General features: G+C 38.2%; 1 protein-coding gene across 1 annotated transcript in view; it reads left to right on the plus strand.

The window, feature by feature from the left end:
• The window catches only part of TOP1 (DNA topoisomerase I), an 85768-nt gene that overhangs the window by 55295 nt on the left and 9014 nt on the right, over positions 1-21459 (plus strand). Inside the window, exons 9-14 of the mRNA XM_070589233.1 lie at positions 2746-2861; positions 6515-6636; positions 7524-7646; positions 9392-9579; positions 9854-9998; positions 20094-20237. Coding sequence (XP_070445334.1) covers positions 2746-2861; positions 6515-6636; positions 7524-7646; positions 9392-9579; positions 9854-9998; positions 20094-20237 — 838 coding nt within the window. The remainder of the gene's footprint in view (positions 1-2745; positions 2862-6514; positions 6637-7523; positions 7647-9391; positions 9580-9853; positions 9999-20093; positions 20238-21459) is intronic.

Raw genomic sequence — 21459 nt, forward strand, 5'->3', positions numbered from 1 at the left:
GGAGAGTAATAGACTCTGGGGTTTGGGTTGCTGCATCCAGGCTTTTCTATGCCAACATCTACTTGGGAGATCCTGCCACTTTCATATTTGTAAAGTAGTAGGTTGGTTATAGAAGATCTTTAGTGTTTCTTCTGGGTCTAAAATTTTGTTAAATCTTGACTTTGAGGGTTTTTTTTAAACTATTCTTAATATGTGGCAAAATACGAAAACATAAAATTTACCATCTCAGTCATTTTTAAGTGTGCAATTAAGTGGTATTAAGTACGTGCACATTGTTGTGCTACCATTATCTCCACCACCCATCACCAGAACTCTCTTCATCTTACAAAACTGAAACTCGGTTAAACAATAACTCTCCCTCATCCCTCTTTTCCCTTAGCCCCCGGTAACCATCCGACTTTCTGCCTCTGAATTTGATTGCTCTAGGTACCTCATATAAGTGGAAACATACAATATCTGTTCTTTTGTGACTGGCTTATTTCTCTTAAGAAAGTTCCTCAAGGTTCATCCATGTAGCATGTGTCAGAATTGCCTTTTTTTTTTAAGGCTGAATAATATTCCATTGTATGTATAAGCTACATTTTATTTATCCATTCATCTGTTGATAGATGCTTAGATTGTTTCCACATTTTGACAGTTGTGAATAGGGCTGCCCTGAACATTGATGTACAAGTATTTGTTTGAATACCTGCTTTCAGTTCTTGTGGGTATATTCCTAGGAGTGCAATTGCTGGATCATAAGGTAATTCTATGTTTAATTTTTGAGGAACTGCCATATCTTTTCCACTGTGGCTGCGCCAGTGTACGTTGCCACCAGCAGTGCACAAGAGTTCCAGTTTCTCCATATCCCCATCAACATTTGTTATTTTCTGGTTTGTCTTTGTTTTTATAATAGTCATCCTAATGGATGTGAGTGGTATCTCATAGTTTTGATTTATATTTTCCTAATGATTGGTGATGTTGAGTATTTTTTCAGATGCTTATTGGCTATTTGTATACCTTTGGAGAAATGTCTATTCAAGTCCTGTGCCTATTTTTCAATTGGGTTGTTTGGTTGTTGAGTTGTAGTCCTTTATATATTCTGGATATTAACCCCTTATCAGTTATATGCTTTGCAAATATTTTCTCTCATTCTGTGGGTTGGCTTTTCACTCTGTTAATTGTGTTTTTTGATGCACAGTTTTTAGTTTAGTAGCCCAGTTTATCTAATTTTTCTTTTGTTACATGTGCTTTTGGTATCATATCTAAGTGTGGTAAAGCTTTTCCCCTATGTTTTCTTCTAAGAGTTTTAGCTCTTATGTTTGGGTCTTTGGTCCATTTTGAGTTTATTTTTGTATATAGAGTAAGGTAAGGGCCCAACTTCATTGTTTTGCATGTGAATATCCAGTTTTCCCAGCACCATTTGTTGAAAAGACTGTCCTTTCTCTATTGAATGGTCATGGTACTCTTGTCAAAAATCATTTGACCATATATGTTGACTTTGGTTTTATAGTAGTGCTATTGTTACAGCACAGTTCAATATATGTAATTTTTATTTGGTGTTTTTGAACTTTATTTAAAATATTGGACTTGGGAGATGATAGGAAGTAATAGAATATGAATAATTGGCTTTCAGAAGGATTCTGTGGAACTATAGGGCTTTTCATTTTAAGATAGAAATAGTGAAGATTAAAATCTTTAAATAGATTATTAGAATTTTCTAATTATTAAAATATTCTAACTGTAAGACAACTGACTGACTCTTAAAAAAACAAAACAGTGATGGTAGTAAGACAGTTTGTTTAATTCCAGAGAAAGAAAGACTCACTCATATCAACCAATTGCAGTGCATCATCCTTAATTGGATCCTGGTGTATAAAATACATTTTGGATATAATTGGGAAGTTTTTAGTATGGTCTGAGTATTAGAATGATATTGGAGAATTAATTTCATTAGATTTGATAGTAGTATTGTAGTTATGTGAGAATATCCTTATTTTTATAGAGATGTTTGCTGAAATTTTAGAGGTAAGGTACCACATTTCCAATTTGTTTTGAAATGGTTCAGCAATAGGAAATTCAGCATAATAATGATTGTTGTATGTAGGTGATGGCTATATGGTGTTCATTGTATTAATTATTTTTCTGTATGTTTGGCCATTTTTAAAATAAGGTTAAAAAAAGTTATTTCCACTGACCTTTACAGTCACTTTTCAGTGTCTGCTAAATAGCTCTCGATAATGCATAAGTACCTTTAACTCAGTTTACCCTAGCTGAACTATTATTTCCCGCTCTTCTGTTCCATTATGCACTTTCTCATAGGATTGTTTTCTCCTGTATCTTCCCCTGGCATTTCCATTTCCAGGAGGGCTTTTCCTATATGTATTAACAGCATAAATAATACTTCTGTCATGTATTACCATTGGTTTACTGTTATACCAGTATTGTAAGACAACTGTTTCCATTTCCACACCCCCAGTTGTTGAGATCCTTGAGTGATGATCTCTTGTATCCAATATCTTTGAACCAAATTGTTGGAATGTATTTTCCTCCATTCACCTGAGTATTCTATCTTAGTTGTTGTGAATGTTGGCTTTTTCAAAGTGAAAGACACTGGTTATTTTGATCCAGGCCTTGAATGTGGGGCCCAGAGTCACTCCAGAGCATCAGTCAGTTGAGCAGATAATTATGTAGGCATTTAATAGATAATAATCTCTTTATTAGGTGAAGTAATCACTAAATAGGGATATATTTTGTCTTTGTAAGGTGGGAAGAAGAGCGCTATCCTGAAGGCATCAAGTGGAAGTTCCTAGAACATAAAGGTCCTGTATTTGCTCCACCGTATGAGCCTCTTCCAGAGAGTGTCAAGTTTTACTATGATGGTGAGTTATTCCAAGGTCGCCCAATTCTTGGCCAAGAAGAGTCTGCTTCTATTTAGGAATAGAAAATAAGGAAGGATCTTGTGCTATATAATCCTTTTTTGTTTATTTCAGTTCGTTTTATTGTCATTGTAGGGTTTGGGGGAAGGGTCTTCGGGTGTTCACTTAATTCTTAAAGGCCCATTTTGTGCTGACGAAGTACCCTGAGAAAGGGGCTGTTAATGTCTTAACTACATGGTCCCAAAAAGGTCCATCTACATAGCTCACAGAACCTCTTCCACCAGCTAAATATTTTTATCTGAACTTCATTTCTAAGCAGCTACTCTTTCCAAGATTTATTGAAATAGCCATACTTGTAATTTATTTTAGTGATATAATCCAAGCTGACAAACTGCTTATCACTAGAAATAGCACTAGTATTTGGCTGAGGATTAATTTGTCTGCCATCAGTCTCTAGATAGGGCTGGTAGGTGTCTATCACTCACTTTACATAGCACGACACTGTGCCTTTGCTATATGTCCAGTTAAGTGTGATGAGCTGCTTTGAGGAAATGCCCTGCCTGGTTCTCTTAGAACACTCAGAATTGTCCCTTACCTATCACTATTTCTGTCTTTGGGTTGACAAATTTGAGAGTAGTCTTTGACACTCCTATTGGCAGTGTTGGCAGTATAGCAGTATGCAGATGGTAATGCTCAACTGATTTCCTGCATTCCAAGAGTTCTATCCAGAAATGGATAGAGCATTTTTTCTCAAACCTGTATATGCTTAAGATTCACCAGCTGAATCTGGGCCCATTAAATAGGTGTGGAGCAGTATTGGGTGCTTCTGCTGACCAAACTTTGAGAAGCACTGGGCAGGAGAACTGCTGAAAAGTATCAGTGGTGAAGACTCAGAGAGTTCTGGTGCATCTCTCCGTCCACCAGCACTGACCTCAGGGCTACAGATGCTTGTAGGTCAAGGTAGTAGTTTATACTGAAAGGCTAGAGGTCTTGCAAGTGAGAGACATGTCAAACTTGGCAAGTTGGAATTCATTGTTTAAAACTATGTTTATTCAATGTGCCTATGTTCAGATGCCAAGACTCAGCAGTGGGCAGTATTGACTAATCCCTGATCTCATGGAGTTTGCAATCTAGCAGGATCCCATACCCTCAGTGACCAATGCTTTCATCAGATAAGCTTTCTGACCTGTGTTGACCAGAGAGCACAGGACAGAGTTCTACTGTCATCCCTCACAGTTGGTCATTCCTTGGAGACTCTTAAATATGACTCAAAGCCAAAACTCTAATGAAGAGAAAGAGCCTAGAACCTTAAAGAAGACAATCACAAAAGTGCAGATATTCTGTAGCCCTCGTCTGGGCTTACTTCAGAAGCTTCAGAAAGCTCAGCTTGTAAAACTTCACTTTGAGATTCAAAGTAATTTGAGGAAAAGCTAGATTCCTTAGTCTTTGAGTTTCTCTTACTTTTCAAGATGGTAAGCTGAGCCCTGAACCAGTCATCATCACTGGTTGCCAGGTCCCTTCCCCAGTTCTTGTCCAGTCCATCATAGGAGCTCCGGCTCCAGCGCTCTAGCATTTTCTCAGTTGGGTTTCTCTCTGGGATTTCTTCCCCTTGATTGTGTAAACTCTTGCTCTGCAGCAAATCAAGAAGTTGTATTTGACTTATTAGTCAAATTTGATACTGTAAGTCCTGCCTACCCTCTAGGGAAGAGAATTCTCAGACTCCTTTAGAACCTGCCAGGGAGGTGGGGCACAGGCTGGCTGAAGCAGTGAATTGCCTCTGCTAAGAACCTTCAGTTTTCAGCTCTGACTCAGCAGTTTCTTCTTCCTGGAGCTCAGCCTTTTCCACAAAGTGCTACCATTGCCAGGAACCTTCAAGTCATCCTCCCACCACTCTGCTGCTGGGAGCCATCATTTCATCTTTTGACAGCTCATCTAACACAGAGGGTGTCAAAATTGCTTTCTCTTTTGGGACAGAATTAAATAAAATTGCCCAAGAGCCTCCATTTTTTTTTTTTCAGATGCTGTTGGTATTTAGTCTATACCAAACAGACCCAAGAACAGTTCACATTCTTCTTGCCATTTATTTTATTTCATTTCTTTTATTGTTGGTGACTTAATGTTTTCCTTTTATTGGAAATATGTCACAACTTTACTTAACATCTCTGATTCAGACTTGAATGGGGGACTTGTGAAGAAGTGCAGGAAACCCTTGAAAGCCAGCCTATCTTAGAGGCCCAGAGTGTCTTCTTTCAAAGGCAGGAGCTTGGGGGTTTGAGTGGGGAAAGTGGCGCCACCTGTTGGCCTTTTAATTTATGGATTCAAAGCAGGTTCTTTTGTCTACCCCGACAATTTCAATATTGTGCTACAATTTCCTACATCCCTACAGTCAGATAGGATAACTTCCCAACCATCATGAGATGAGGTGTCTTGTGAGTTTTGAAGTGAATGGATTTCTGGTTAAGTTTTAGTTTTCTATAATGAATGTGAAAATCCATGGTGAATTATTAGTACCTATGTAATAGCAAGGCAGTAGAATAGTATTTAACCTCATTTAAGTATAGCCAGATTATTATGTCATGGATTAGTTCCAGATGGTGTTATAAAGTTGGGTTTTCAAGACAAAAATGGAAATTGGCCGTAAGAGTACTGTTAAAAGTAATCCGTTTGCAAAGTAGATTAAACTCCCAAGTACTTTTCCTTTATTGCTTTATTGACTAATTAAGATAGACAAAACCCCCAGGCCCCGTTTAGATTTTCTTTACCAGTTAGCAGTTTTCATTGTGTAACATCAGAACTCCTTTAGAACAGCTTTTGCTAAACATGTTATACAGTGCCAAGAACCCCAGTCATCCCTTGTGCTCTGGATGAGTCCTGTTTCCCTGGAAGAGGCAACCTCATAGTGCCTGTGTTCCAGAGCAGTATATCTCAAAGCCTAGTACGCACACAGCCACCTGAGGGTCTTGTTAAAATGCGCTTTCTAGTTCAGTAGGTCTGGGATGGGGGCCTGAGATTCTGCATTTCTAACAGACTCCCACGTGATGCCGATACTGTTGGTCTGTGAACCACACTTTGAGTAGCAAGGTTCCAGAGGAGGGTCTTATTTAGACTTCTCATGTGGGATATCTGGGCTTGCCTGCTATAGATATATATATATATTTTTATTCATATTCCACCCACCTAACTTTAAAGAAGAAAGATGCCTATTTCTTTTCCCCACAATTCCTTTCTTCCACTCCCTGCCCTATCCCTTCCTCCCCTTCTTGAACAGAGGCTGCTTAGCTTAGCAGTGGCAGGAGTCCCTCTGAGGATTTGATTTTTAAAAACCATTGAAGAGGTGTAAAGGACCCTGCTTGCTGAAAGGAAAAGGAAGAGTGACTGGGCCTGCCCCAGGTCATCCCTGTCCTGAGCAGGCAGCTGGGAACAGTTTACTGGCATAGTCTCCAGAGAATGACCCAGGTAAATATCTGCTAAAGAGAAGGAGAATTTATACAAGTAGATATAAATCAGTATGTTGTCTTTGTTGTTGTTACCATGTGTTACTAGACCTTTATAGACCTCGGGAAGGTAAACCATTAGTAAGATGTCTCCAGAGCTCAATATTTATGCTCAGAACATGAATTATATACCTCAACTTTTGGAACCACTTTTTCCTCTAGGTAAAGTCATGAAGCTGAGCCCCAAAGCAGAAGAAGTAGCTACGTTCTTTGCAAAAATGCTCGACCATGAATATACTACTAAGGAAATATTTAGGAAAAACTTCTTTAAAGACTGGAGAAAGGTATTGTAGCCCATGTATTAATATCCTAGCACTCTTCAGAAATATTAATCAACTACTAAGTAATAAAGCATACTTTTACAAAAAATTCGCTGATGTAAAATTTGTTGAGTTTTATTATAGTAAAAGTTTTTTTTTCCTGTTCATTTGCTTTATTATATAAAGTTTCTAACAAAAATACTTAATATTTCTTTTCTCTCAGCTCTCATTTGGCTGCAGGAGGGAGTTTATCAGATTAGATCAAACAGAAAACTTCAGCTCCAGTTGAGCAAAGGAAAATTTGTCTCTGTAGGACTGCCCTCTGTCTGCTGTTGCAAAGAGAGATGTTAATGTGATGTCCCATTCCCTCTTGATTCTTGCTTATTTGCTTTAGGTACTTTCTGTTCTTGAAACCGCATATCCTGTATCTGCCTAGGTGATTTTAAACAATCTCATTATTCTCAATTCGAATAATGTGGACAGAGGCTGAGCTGAAGTTTACCTTCTGAATAGCTCTGGAAATAAAATTTAATAAGTGAATAGAGCAGGGATAATGTTTCTGAAAGAGAATGAGTGGGAATATTTCTCTTATTAACAATATTCATGTTTCTCTATCTGTGGTATATGCGTAAGAGATTGTGGCAATGTGCCAAGGAGCCCAAGAAACTACCCAGGAGTTACCTTTTGTCAATGATAAGTCATTTAAAGTATTTTTATATTAAAATTTTTATTATAGAACAAATTAATAAATTGTATTTCCTTTTTCAGAACTCACTAATTTAGATTGATTATCTCTCTGGACATCTTTGACTGAAAAAATGGTGTTTTGCTGTAATCACAAAGAAACCTGAGTGCTTATTAGTGTATTTACCTTTATCTTCTCCTTTAACTCCCCCTTCTCTTTTGACTAGGAAATGACTAACGAAGAGAAGAATATTATCACCAGCCTAAGCAAATGTGATTTTACCCAGATGAGCCAGTATTTCAAAGCCCAGACGGAAGCTCGGAAACAGATGAGCAAGGAAGAGAAACTGGTACTACAGAATTTCTTAAACCTCTAGAGAATTTTGAAGTAGTGATTAGTTCATCTAATTTTCTCCTTAGTTCTTAGGACACAGCTTTAGTAATTTCACATGGCTCTCTACTAAAGATTTAGGATTCTTGGCCCAGCAAAGTCTAAATTTTCATATGGGTTTTACGTAGACTGAAAATTGTGAATAATCACTTTGTTTAATGGCTCAATATAAAAACCCTGGTGCTTTTTTGACCTAAAAACCAGTCAGTAACTTCAATAATATAATATTAAAGGATGGAAAGACCTGCCCCACAGTGGCTCCTGGATATTAGCGATTTAGGACAGATAAAATAATATTGGCCGTGTATCTCCCTATTCTTTGATCTATTTTACCCTGAAATCTAGCCACGCTCATCCATCTCCATCTTCCAGCCTTGGCCAACCTCATTCCTGAAAGATCTTTCTACTGTCCAGCTGGGATGTCAGTTTCTTCTAGAGTCCTGGAGGCAAACTATAGGCTCTTTTTGTAAGAAAGTTTTATTACAAGCCACGTCTGCTTGTTCATATATCATCTATGACTGTTTCTATGCAACAGTGACAGAGCTGAATAGTTGCGACAGAGACCATATGACTTTAACCCTAAAATATTTTCTATTTAGAAAAAGTTTGTTAAGCCTCAATGTAGAGGAATCCAGGCTAGGGTTTTGTATTTTCGAATCCAGGCTAGGGTTTTGTATTTTCAAATTGGAGGTCCAGAAGTTAAGGATTTTAGGGATTCTTTGCACTTCAAAGCCCCATAGTTTCAGTATTTTAATGGACTTGCATGTTTATATAATTTAGGCCACTGTATTTATATAGCTCATTGTTTAATGATACCTATTTGACCTTTAGTTTAAAAATTCTTGTTTCTATAAGAATGATAATTGCATCACACTTCAGTCTCAGTCTTTTCCCCAATATTCAAAATTAGTGGCATTTGGTTTATTACTCACTTTAGCTGTGTTTTTAAACTTAAAAACTACTTTGGAGCTTTGTTCTTGGAATAGTGATCCAAAGATAGGGAGATTCAGAAGTATCACCTTGTCAGAGCCCCTGTCGAGGACAACTGCTGCCAGCAAGTTCTGAATCTGTTTTCATCAACAAGGGAGCAGGACTTGGTTAAATTGAATTGCTAAGTATAATATGAACGAAGAATTAGCAGAGGGTAAGGAGGCTCCAGTTCCCTGCACCGCGCCCCCCACCCTTTGTAGCAAGGATCAGAAAGTGTAGAATCTATGTACCCATATATCTAGGAAAGAAACCATGACAGGTTTGTTTCAGCTTGAAAACTCACATGAAATGCTATTCAACTAAGTGTCTCTGGAATCTGTTAGAAAACATGGAGATGTTCTTTATGAGGACTTGTCAGAGACTCTCTGTCCCACATTTTGACAGTACTCAACAAAATGGTGTTAATTTTTAAAGTTATATTTAAAAATACCTAAGTAACATAGTTATGCACATAAATCCTTTAAGAGAATCAGTTTAGAATCGGATTAGTTTGAATTTGAATAGTTGAAGTCAATCCTTATAGGTAGATATCTCAGGGAACTTTTTTATATTTAACTTTGAAAAATCTTTTAGAGGTTTTCCCTTCTTTGAATTCATTTCTCAGTGATTTTTAGACTTTTCTCTACCTTGACCTGTTCTCACAGAAAAGCTAAGAATGTTTGAGTAGAGAATAGCATTTGAACCCATTTTAAGTACTTCCTTCCCGTCTTCCAGAAAATCAAAGAGGAGAATGAAAAATTACTGAAAGAATATGGCTTCTGTGTTATGGATAACCACAGAGAGAGGATTGCCAACTTCAAGATAGAACCTCCTGGGCTCTTCCGTGGCCGTGGCAACCACCCCAAGATGGGCATGCTGAAAAGACGGATCATGCCTGAGGATATAATCATCAACTGTAGCAAGTGAGCAGAGTTCATCCTTTGGGCCAGAAATGAAGTGGGGGGCTTCCTTTGTTCTTGGTAGTTGGCAATATTTCCCATGTTACAGAGGACTGTTTGAGAATGACACAGTATTTCCATGTATAGATCTCCAAATGTTTTTCAGTTATTGACTGGTGAGGAGGAAACTTGGAAATATATGCTCAGCAGATTCATCATATCCTTCAGGTCATGAAAGGTGAAATTGTTCCTCACTTCTCCTCATTTTCACTGCCCTCCTGCTTTGTTATTTCTGCAGAGATGCCAAGGTTCCTTCTCCTCCTCCAGGACATAAATGGAAAGAGGTCCGACATGATAACAAGGTTACTTGGCTGGTCTCTTGGACAGAGAACATCCAAGGCTCCATTAAATACATCATGTTGAACCCCAGTTCACGAATCAAGGTAAGGGGTAGTGAAGAGCTGCAGCAATGAGTGGGGCTAATAATCTCTGTCTTTTTGTTGAAATGTGATGTTCTCAGCCTCTGGAATCACTCTGACAAACTGAAAACCCTTGCCACAAAATAAGACAAGTACTTTCGTGGTTATCATTATCTAGTGACTTCCCTAAGATGTATGCGTTGTCTGCATCACATTGTAATCTTACTCATTTATTAATTCACAAACGTTTACTAAAATCCCAGTACATGCTTGGCACAGTGTATGCATGGTGCTAGGAAGTGTGTTGGTAAACAGATGCAGTCCCTGCCTTCACATTGCTTACTGTTCAGTGGTCAGATTGTGGTGAATAATGTGCTAAATTTATATTGGCTTCAACAGCTCTCTTCCTGTTCCTCACCTTTCTTGGCTCTGAGGAAAGGAATGTAATTGCTCTGAATCCAGAAAGAAGTTGTGAAATCTAGTCTTAATTCTTCTGGCTTCCTAAGGTTTCATCTGGGTAGTTTCCCTGAGGACCAAATGGGATAATATATGTGAAAGCACATCATAAACTGTTGTATACCCATGCGTTGTTATTTATTGATACTGCTATTTAAAGAGGAAAACTGTCTTGGAAGGGCAGTCAGCTCTTGTTAGCCTGCTAGGCACTCTGCTTGGGAGAATCCCACGAACTTCCACCCTCAGATGTACCATGGAAATGTGAACAGCAACCTGAAAGAGAGATGGGCTTCACAAAAAAACTGTCAAGGAATTAGTTCTCTATACACTGTGACTGTTTACATGCAGGGGACTGGGACTAAAGACCTTCTTAATCTTGGCTTGTAAATTATTAAACATCTGTTAAGATATGAAAGCCACAGCTCAAAAGGCTATGTGTCTTGTTGAGACTAAACTACACATTCTCTAGTTTATAGTGCTGTGTTCTAATGAAAAATACCCATCTATATGTTTTCTTCAATTCAACTGCAGAATTTCTCTTTTCCTAGTTTAGAGTAAATATAAAATCAGAAGGAGAACTCTCATGCTGAGCAAAAGTCAAGTCATATAAGGAAACTTTGTATTCTTCTTCTGAAACAGACAAAGCTGGAGGGCTATAAAGGCGGATAAACAATGATTTGAGCCCTCAAAAAACTTGTAGGCTGGTGGGCAAATTGGGTAAGAATTCAGTTAAATTAGAAGAAAGGCAAATGTTAAATGCTTTAGATAAATAGAGCAGTTATTTCCAGCAGTTAGAGATCAGGAACAACTTTATGAAGGAAATCAGGTTACAATTATATCTTAAAAGACAGGTATTCCAAACAGAGAGAATTGTGTTGTTATGGACAGAGGGGAGGGGTGTGAAAAGGAGTAGCAAAAAGAATTATCAAGTGGTGATATTTGCACAACATTGTGAATGTGCTAAATGTCACTAATGGTAAATTTTATGGTATGTGTATTTTACCACAATAAAAAATTTTATCAAAATAATGGATATTGGGTTACTGTTAAAAAAGTATTTTCACATATGTTGACATTTGATTGTCTTAACAACCATACCAGACATATACTAATGCCATAATTTTATAGATAAGTAAATTTAGTCTCTAGGAGGCCAAAAAAAGTTTCCCAAGATTCAATAGTTAGTAACTCTGACTTAGATCATCAGCCTCCTGATGCCTTCCTCTGACATCCTGCCACCAAATTGTGGCCAGCCTTAAATGTCATGCTAAAGGATTGGACCATGTTCTGCATCTGATGGAGAGCCATTGAAGTACTTTGAACAGAGGAGTGTCTTGAACATAATCTCACTTCAGCAAGATTCACAGGCGTTACACATAATACACCAATAAATACAAACTATTGTGAATGCTGCAAAGGAAAAGTATAGGGTACCATTTGAGAGTCTACCAGGGCACCTGATCTGGTCTCTGGGACTCAGGAAGGCCTTTCTGAGGAAGTAACATTTATGACAAGACTTACAGGATGAATAGGATTTATCCACGGAAAGGATAGGGGATTTGTATTTTAGCAACCTGTGATCTAATTGATCGTTCTGACTGCGGTTCTGTGGAGACTCGATTGGACACAAACAAGAAGTAGGGAGACCAGCAGGAGGCTGTCATAGTACTCTAGGCAAGAAGTGGAGGTGACCTAGACAAGCTGATGGTAGAGAGGATGGAGAGAGGGGAAGAGATTCCAAACAGATACACACTGTGTACTCTCACAGGCAGGATTAGAGGTGATTGTAGGAGAGTCTCTGAGGGTTGCCATCCTTGTTAGATAGGCTAGGTGGAGTACCTCAAGGGGAGAGAGCCAGCCAATTTATTCCAGACAATATCCAGATAACTCCTATCACTGTAGAGATTTGTGCAGGTTTCTGGAGGATGGTTACGGTGGTGAACGTAGAATGATGTAGGCCCTGCCCAGAAACTTTACACCCAGGACAGAGTGGCTGATTCTAGTCAACTGAGTTGGGATCCTAAAAGTCATGAAGATGGTTAAAGGCTTGGCAAGTGGTACTCTTGAGGGAAAAAGAAATGTGATTTCTTCAGCTTTCTGCCAGTCCTCATTGGTTATTTCCCACTAAGCAGAACAGTGAGAACTTCAGAGATTGGAGTTTGACAGTGCTTTGAATAGTTTTTAATTGCACTGACAGCAAGGAAAGCATTCTCTTTTTAGATAAAAATAGAAAGATATAAGCATTAGGAGTTTTATTTTTAATGAAATATTTCAAATATACAAGAATAGATAATATAGTGAACACTCATATGCCCACCATCTGGCTGTGTCAAACCTCAGGATCATGTCTGTTTGTTTAGTTAACTTCAGTTCATAAAACGTATTCTGATAAACACAGCTGAAGCCCCCTGCATACCGTTCATCTCCTTCCCTGGAGATTACCATAATGAACTTAATGTTTTCATTCTTGTGTATATTTTTGTGTTTTTACAGTATATTTATGTGTGCGTAAACAATAGGTAGTACTGTTTTCACAAGGTTTAATTTTAAATTAGGTATGTTATTGAGATCGCTGTGCAACTTGTTTATTTCACTCAGCTTTGGTTTTGAGACTTTGTTATCTTGACATCAAATTTATCCATTTTATTTGCTACGTAGCATTCTTATTATATAAAAAATCTGTTCTCTTTTTGAGACATTTAGGGTTGTTTAGTCTTTTGCTATAATAAACAGTGCTGGAATAAACACATTTTCTTTGTATGAATGAAAATTTCCCTTAAAGTTTCTTTATTAGATATTTCCAAATTGTTCTCTAAGTACTTGAACCAGTTTGTGTCACCACCATCCCCTCAACGGTGCATATAAGTTCTTCTTTTCTCCATATCCTTGCTAACATTTCTAAAGTTTCGCTCCACTAGAATGTATTTTTGTGTACAGTATGAGATTGAGATCTAACATATTTTTTTCAAAATGAATAACCGATTGTCCCAGAACTATTTAGTTGTATTACCCCCTGTGTCATATATCAGATTTTACATATGTGTCAGACAGTTTCTGGGCTCTCTGTCCTGTTTAATTAGTTTGTTTCCTCATCAGTAGCATACTGTCTTAACCACTGTAGCTTTATAAGGTTTTATTTTTGGGGGCTGGCCCAGTGGCGCAGCAGTTAAGTGTGCACATTCTGCTTCAGCAGCCCTGGGTACGCTGGTTCGCATCCCGGGTGCAGACATGGCACCACTTGGCAAGCCATGCTGTGGTTGGCGTCCCGCATATAAAGTAGAGGAAGACGGGCAAGGATGTTAGCTCAGGGCCAGTCTTCCTCAGCAAAAAGAGGAGGACTGGCAGCATATGTTAGCTCAGGGCTAATCTTCCTCAAAAAAAAGAAAAAAAAAAAGGTTTTACTTTTGAGTAGGACAGGTTTCCTTCTTCTCATTCTTCAAAATTGTCTTGGCTATTCTTGGCTCTCTGCTGTTGTACATTAATTTTAAGATAAAACACTTCGGAGCTTTTTATTAGAACTGCAGTGAATTTATAGATTAATGGGGGACAATATTGACATTATTTTACTGTCTTCCAATCCATGAATGTGTTAATACCTCTCCATTAATTCATGTCTTTGAATATATCCTCCAATATTTTTTTGTGATTTTCTCCACAAAGGTTTCACACTTTTTTTTTTTGAGGAAGATTAGCCCTGAGCTAACATCTGCTGCCAATCCTCCTCTTTTGGCTGAGGAAGACTGGCCCTGAGCTAACATCCATACCCGTCTTCCTCTACTTTATATGTGGGATGCCTACCATGGCATGGCTTGCCAAGTGGTGCCATGTCTGCACCTGGGATCCAAACCGGTGAAACCTGGGCCACCAAAGTGGAACGTGGCACTTAACCACTGCGCGACCAGGCCGGCCCCTCACACATTTTAAAAACTTTTTTTCTTAGAGATCTCACAGTTGGTAGTGCTATTGAATCAGATTTTTTCTATTACATTTCTGTTTCTTATTACTATAGAGTGGTAATGCTGTTGATTTTGAATATTGATCTTGTATCTGACAAAACATTGCTAAATTCTTATTCTAAAAGTGTCTGTGTCTTTTGGAGTTTCTAGATAGACAATTAAATTATCTATAAAGGAAGACAGTTTTAACTCTTTATTTCCAGGTCTTATACCTCATCTTTCTTTTTGTTAAAAAAACTCCACAAAAACACAATCATCCATAAAACTCTAACCCTCTCGCCAGTCAACAGTTGTCACAGTCAAATATTTGATTAATTTCTGTACTCAGTACCTTCCCTCTGGGTTTACTTCTCTTGTTGAAATACACCCTTTACTGTTTCTTTAGTGAGGATCCATAGGTGGCAAATTCTCCTTTTGTTTACCTGAAAATTTCTTTATTTCCATCCTCATAATCTATCTTTTCTTCAATAAATAATATATATCTCTATCATTGGTGATCTGTGGTTTCACTATCCTGTGTCTAAGTATAGATGTATTTTTATAGATACTCAAACTAGACTTTCAATCTGAGGGCTAATGTATTTTTATTTTAGAAAACTCTGAACCATTATTTCTTCCACAGCTTCTAGGCCATTCCTTCCATTTGCTTCTTTTAGAGTCCTATTAGATGAATGTTGGAGCTTCTCAATCTACACATTTTTTTTTTTAAACTATATTTTCATAGTCTTTATCTCTTTAGACCTAAATGGTCTTCATTTTGGGGAAGTTGTCTAGGACTCCCAATTCACTAATTCTCTTTTTTATTATATCCAACCTAAAGTTTATCCCTTCTATAATTTATTTCAATTATTTTTTGTTTTCAGAATTTCTAATTTTATTTTGTATCTACCTGATTTTATTTCATTTCTGTTTCATAATTTCTTCTCTTTAGTCATACTAAACATATTTATTTGAAAACCTTTGTCAGATTGCTCTTTAAAATGTTACCTAAAGTGAATTCATGTACTAAGTATTGTTTTGTCGACAGTTTTTCTAAGGCATTTTCCTTGTCTTTTGGAATTTCTGTTTGTAAATGCTTTTGACTGGGAAGTGGCTTTGGTCTCTGTATCATTTCTTTTCCTCCTCTTTGCTCTCCACTTCTCTGCTCATTCTTCCCGTCTTAGACGGAGTCTTCCAGCCCAGCTCAGCCCAATCTAACACAGCCCTTGGCTTCAGGTCCCCACTTCTTGTATGGAGCACTTTTATCACTATATGTTTGGAGCAAAGCAATAATTAAAGCATGATTTCACTGACCTGGTCTGATCCAAAAGTCTATAAAGAAGAAGCTTTTTTGTAGTAGAATGTGAAGGGTGGTAGTTGGTGGTTTTACTTTATGGAGGTCTTTAGGTCCAATTTATGGGAGGCTACCATCATGGGGCTTTGTTTTACACTTTTCTGCTTAGCCTCCAGAGATTTCTCCTATTCTAAGATTCTTTGCTTGCTCTTGTACTTGTATTTTACTCATTCACTTCCCGCATGTTATAGGTACTCACTGCTAAATCTAATCCACTGCCAAGTTTGGAAGCATTATCTAGTCTCATAACCTGGAAAAGTAGCCCTTAGTAAAAGTAAGGTTCTTCAAACACCAGTTTTAACTTTACAAACAAAATTTATCATGGTGAGTTTTCTTATAAATGAAGTACAGCAAACTTCAGGACTCATTTAATGTTGACATCATACTGCATTCAATTCTATTAAAATATTCTCAGTGCCAGATACACAATTCTGCCTTTTCTCTTTTTAGAACGTATAATTCTGTGGGGTTTCAAAGGTATATTTGATGACAACCCTTTAAATGTAACCATCCTGGAATTAAAGGGCTAGATTGAAGGAAAATATCTTTATAGAGCTTTATGCTCTTGGGAAGCTCTGCGTTTGGTGAGTTTTATTAGATAAAATAAGACATTTGCTTATTTTTTTAAATTATATTCTGAACCTGACTTCTTGGTATAAAATTCTAAATTTTAAAGTGTAAGAGCTAAAACCTTTCATGTTTCTAGGTGATATGTCATGGTAGAACATCTTCATGACCTTGGAGTAGATTTCTTAGGACACAAACACTAAAAGTAAAAGAAACAATCGATAAAGTAAACTTCATTAAAATTAAAAACTTATGTTCAACAAAGGACACTATTAAGAAAATAAATATACAAGTTAAGACTGGGAGAAAATATGTGCAACATGCATATCTGACAAAAGACTTGTATCTAGAGTATACACAACAATAAAAAGACAAACATCTCCATAAAAAAGAGCAAAAGACTTGACCCAAAGCTTTACAAGATAGAGGAATTGTCAATAAATAACCATGTGAAAGAATACTCAACATTACTAATTATGAGTGGAATGCAGACTTAAACCACAGTGAGATACTAATTCCATTTCTAAGTATTTTTGCCCCAAATGAAATGAAAACATATGTCCACAAAAAGACTTGTACAAGAATGTTCACAGTAGTGCTATTTTCATGCGAGTCCAAAGCTGGAAATATCCCAGTGGTCCATCGACAGAATAAACACATAATGTTATAGTCAAACACAGTAGTGATAGTTATAGAAATACCATATATACCAGCAATTAAAAGGAGTGAACTACTGATAAATGCAGCAACATGGATGAATCTTAAAAACACAATGAGAAGCCAGACACAAGAGTCTCTGTCATTCCATTTATATAATATTCTAGATTAGGCAAAACTAATCTATGATGATAGAAATAAGAGTAAAGGATCAGTAGTCTCTTGTTTGGTGATTAACTGAGAGGGGCATGAGGGAACTTTCTGGAATGATAGAACTATTCTCTATCTTGATGGGGTGTAGGTTACATGAGTCATGAACTGTCAAAACTGGTCAAGCTGTATGCTTAAATCCGTATAACACAAAGTCTTTTAAAAAAAAGATTTGTTCAGAATGAAAGGTATTAGTATTGGAAGAAAATACACTAATGTCTGAAAAAGGATTTAAATATATAAAGGACTCTATTAAGAAAGACAAATATAATTAAAAATGGGTATGTATTGAAAGCTGGTTGGATTTTATCTTTAAACATGGTATAATTATATAGGGCCAGTTTATTGTGTCTTTTATTTAAATGAGGTACGTTTGAATTCAGAATGCCATTCACTCTCTTTGGTGCTCTATAAAATGGCAAACTCACATAGGGATCACCAGCTAAGTGAGAAGTAAAGAGCCCCTTAAGAATACTGGCAAATGTTTTCCAATACAAATTTCTGAGAAAGGATTGGAGAACAGGGTTGGCTCACCTCCCACTTTGCTATCCTGAATCCAAACCTCACTCTACTTACCCTACTGTACTTTAACGAGTAAGCACTTATATTAGAAAGAGAGAGAGAATACAGTGGGCCCACTAGTTTAAAAACAAGTAACCCAAAGAATGTCTTGTATAATTAATCAAGTTAGATTCTTATCCACTACAGAAGGTTGACTGAGGTAGGGGAAGAGGAGAAAGTGTTAAAGGCAGCCCCTGTATAGTGGATACCTTGGTTTACTGAGACGGTTTTCATGAGGACTTTGCCTGGAATACCTAAATAGATATTTTATTTTCCACAGGTAGTCTGAGAAAGCTTGTTCAAAAATGCCTTTTACTCTCTGGATTCTGTTTAGGGAAACTGAAGGCAGCAGGGATTAGCATACTTCCTGGAGGCCAGCCCTCCCGTGCTAGACCTAAACAGGGTGGCTTCTGCGCCCATCCCCATCTCTGTGTTCTTAGTTCAGAGAATCCTGGATCCTTGTGCCAGGGCCCAGCCAACCTGTGAAGAAGAGTTCGTTTTGTGGTATCTTCTGTGAATGACTTATTTGTTAGGTTTTTCTAAACCTTGTTTCAGTGGCATGACTAAGGAACTGAGCAAATGTAACCTTACGGGACTTTGAAGACTCAGAGTCAGGTTTTGGGGGCCTATGCACGTTAGAGTGATGGGAGATTGTCCATTCCTGAGCTGGAGACTGTACTGTTGAAGATGCACCTTTCATGTTCTAACTTTTCTCTGTGTGTGTGTGTGTGTGTAAGAACAGTTGTCATGGAGATTTATTACTGACTTATACATGAGGACAGTTTGTATCGCACCTTTTCTTATTCACCTCTTAAAATGTCAAAATGTACTTAGAAAAATCAGTGAGAAATTTTCAGCTTCCCAATGTCAGGAAATAGAACTTAGATATTTCTTCTGTATCACCAAGTACTAAATCATGCACCCACAACAAGAAGTAGTTACTGAACCTCTCGTTTTGTAGCCAAACTTGTAGATACAACTAGTCCGCACACAGTTTGACAGAGTGCTGATGACTCCTTAGCATACCTGAGCAAGCTCTCATTTCTGAGCGTTTGTTAGAGCTAGAAGTAGAAGACATTTCCTGCTCCATGTACCCCATACTCCTGTGTGCATAGAAAGCCAGTTACCTTGACCACAGTTCTTATGCCTCAAGGACCACGTGTCCATATCATTGGTGGGAACCAGGCATGTATGGGTAGAAATCACTACGCCTTTCCTTTGTTGCGGGGTGTGGAAATTAAGAGCAGAGATTCTTGAGGCCGGCCCGGTGGTGTAGCGGTTAAATTCGCATGCTCTGCTGTAGTGGCCCAGGGTTCACAGGTTTGGATCCCTGGCGTGGATGTAGCACCACTGGTCAAGCCACACTATGACAGCATCCCACGTAAAATAGACGAAAATTGGCACAGATGTTAGCTCAGCGACAGTCTTCCTCAAGCGCGCACGCGCGCACACACACACACACACACACACACACACACACACACACAAAAGACACATCAGAGATTGTTGGGTTCTTAAATTCCATCCCTGTGTTCATGTCATATAGTCTGTTTTAGGCCTTGTAATACTCCCTCGCCCTCTTCGATTTCTTGGATTTTTTTTTCTTCCTTACCCTTTCTCAGCTGATGTTATTATCGGTCCTTGCTTGTGAATCTATTTCTGTTCCACATGGTAGCAGAAATCTCCTGTCACTGTTGATTAGATTCAGTCTTTTCATACTCTTTAAAAAACCTTTATTGGCTTTAGAATAAATTTTTAAACCTTCTACCAAAAGTTCTAATGTTAAAAAAAAAAAAGTCTTCCCGGTAACATTGTTTCCCTCAGTCTAATTGAGAATACTTTTAAATGCAGAAGTTGGAAAATGGTGAATAATTACAGCTGTTCCTGGAAGTCATTGTGTTCCTTAGTAATGACATGTTGTAATTTTTGGTTCTGCTTCCTTGACAGTTCCATCAAACTGAATGGTTGTCTTGAATTTAATGAAATTCAGTCATAGCAGAAAACTGCTCTTGGGTCGCAGATTCAGCAGCAAAGCTGTGAGGCTGATGTGGGAATGGGGGTGTTTATACCCTTTGTGTTGACAGAAGTCAATTTTGGGGACATGCCATGTGGACTTTTCCCAAGAACATAAACATTTTACAGAATGAAAGCCAGAGGCTTTCTTAGCAATTAGATAGGAAGCAGTTGTGTTTGATAGTGAAATGGGACAGCATGAGTTCTCATCAGGTTAAATGCCCTGAAATTTCTCTTCATTACTCTTTTTCTGCCTTGCTTAAGCTCAAGTTCCTCCTCTTTGGTTCAGAGCTCTGAACTTGGATATTCAGTCTGTCTATACTCCACCATCCTTAAGCAGTCTACCTTTGGGGTTGGGTCTTGCAGGGTGAGAAAGACTGGCAGAAATATGAGACTGCTCGGCGGCTGAAGAAGTGTGTGGACAAGATCCGGAACCAGTATCGAGAAGACTGGAAGTCCAAAGAGATGAAAGTCCGGCAGAGAGCTGTAGCCCTGTACTTCATCGACAAGGTGAGAAAATCTTCCTGTCGTATCGCCTAATGTGTTCCGCTGAACAAAGATGTAGAGAGCCTTTACTTCTCCAGGCCCTGGCTAAGTACTAGACAGGCAGTGACAGCCTGGACACTCATGGTCCTGCTCACTTAATCTCTGGTCCAGTAAGGAGGGTAGAAGTGGGGAGAAAGGCGTTCAGTGTCTGCTGCTGTCTGAATACAGTCTGCCTGATGGGAGGATTTGCATGAATCTGAATATGCCAGAAATACTGACTCTTTTTTTTTTCTTTGAGGAAGATTAGCCCTGAGCTAACTACTGCCAATCCTCCTCTTTTTGCTGAGGAAGACTGGCCCTAAGCTAACATCCATGCCCATCTTCCTCTGCTTTATATGTGGGACACCTACCACAGCATGGCTTTTGCCAAGCAGTGCCATGTCCACACCCGGGATCTGGACTGGCGAACCCTGGGCTGCCGAGAAGTGGAACTTGTGAACTTAACCGCTGTGCCATTGGGCTGGCCTAGTCCTGACACTTTCAATGACTATGAGCCACCAAAAAATTTTATTTTACATCACAACTCAACACACATAAATATATTTGTGTTTGTGTGTACTGAAGCAAAAGTCGCACAAAAGAATGCCTTGCCTTTCTATGAACAGTGAATTCTGATTTTTTTTTTTATCGTTTCTTGTTTTAAAAGAGGATGGTCATAACCTTTAAAATTGGTTAAACAATCTGCTAATGTATCACCACCACAGTTTGAAAGACAGTGCCCTGGAAATCAGTTTCTCTCTACTCTTTAGAAGAAAAAGACTTCATGTTTGTCCCCCCAACTTTGCACTGTTTATATTTTAGCACAAATTCTGAATTGTCTCAAAAGTTAAGCAAAATTAAGACCTTTTGAGTCTGATTGCCTAGAATAGAAACACTCCCTCATTTGTTGCTTTGTTTTTTCTTTTTTTAATATATATATATATATTTAAGGTTTTTTTTTTTTTTCCCTTTTTCTTCCCAAAGCCCCCCGGTACATAGTTGTGTATTTTAGTTTTGGGTCCTTCTAGTTGTGGCATGTGGGACACTGCCTCAGCATGGCCTGATGAGCAGTGCCATGTCCGCGCCCAGGATCCAAAGCAGTAAAACCCTGGGCCACCGAAGTGGAGCGCGTGAACTTAACCACTCGGCCAAGGGGCCGGCCCCTGTTGCTTTGTTTTAAAAAAATGTTCTTCCTTCCCTCCATCCT

Source organism: Equus przewalskii, chromosome 21, assembly GCF_037783145.1.
Source record: "Equus przewalskii isolate Varuska chromosome 21, EquPr2, whole genome shotgun sequence".
NCBI classification, from domain to species: domain Eukaryota; kingdom Metazoa; phylum Chordata; class Mammalia; order Perissodactyla; family Equidae; genus Equus; species Equus przewalskii.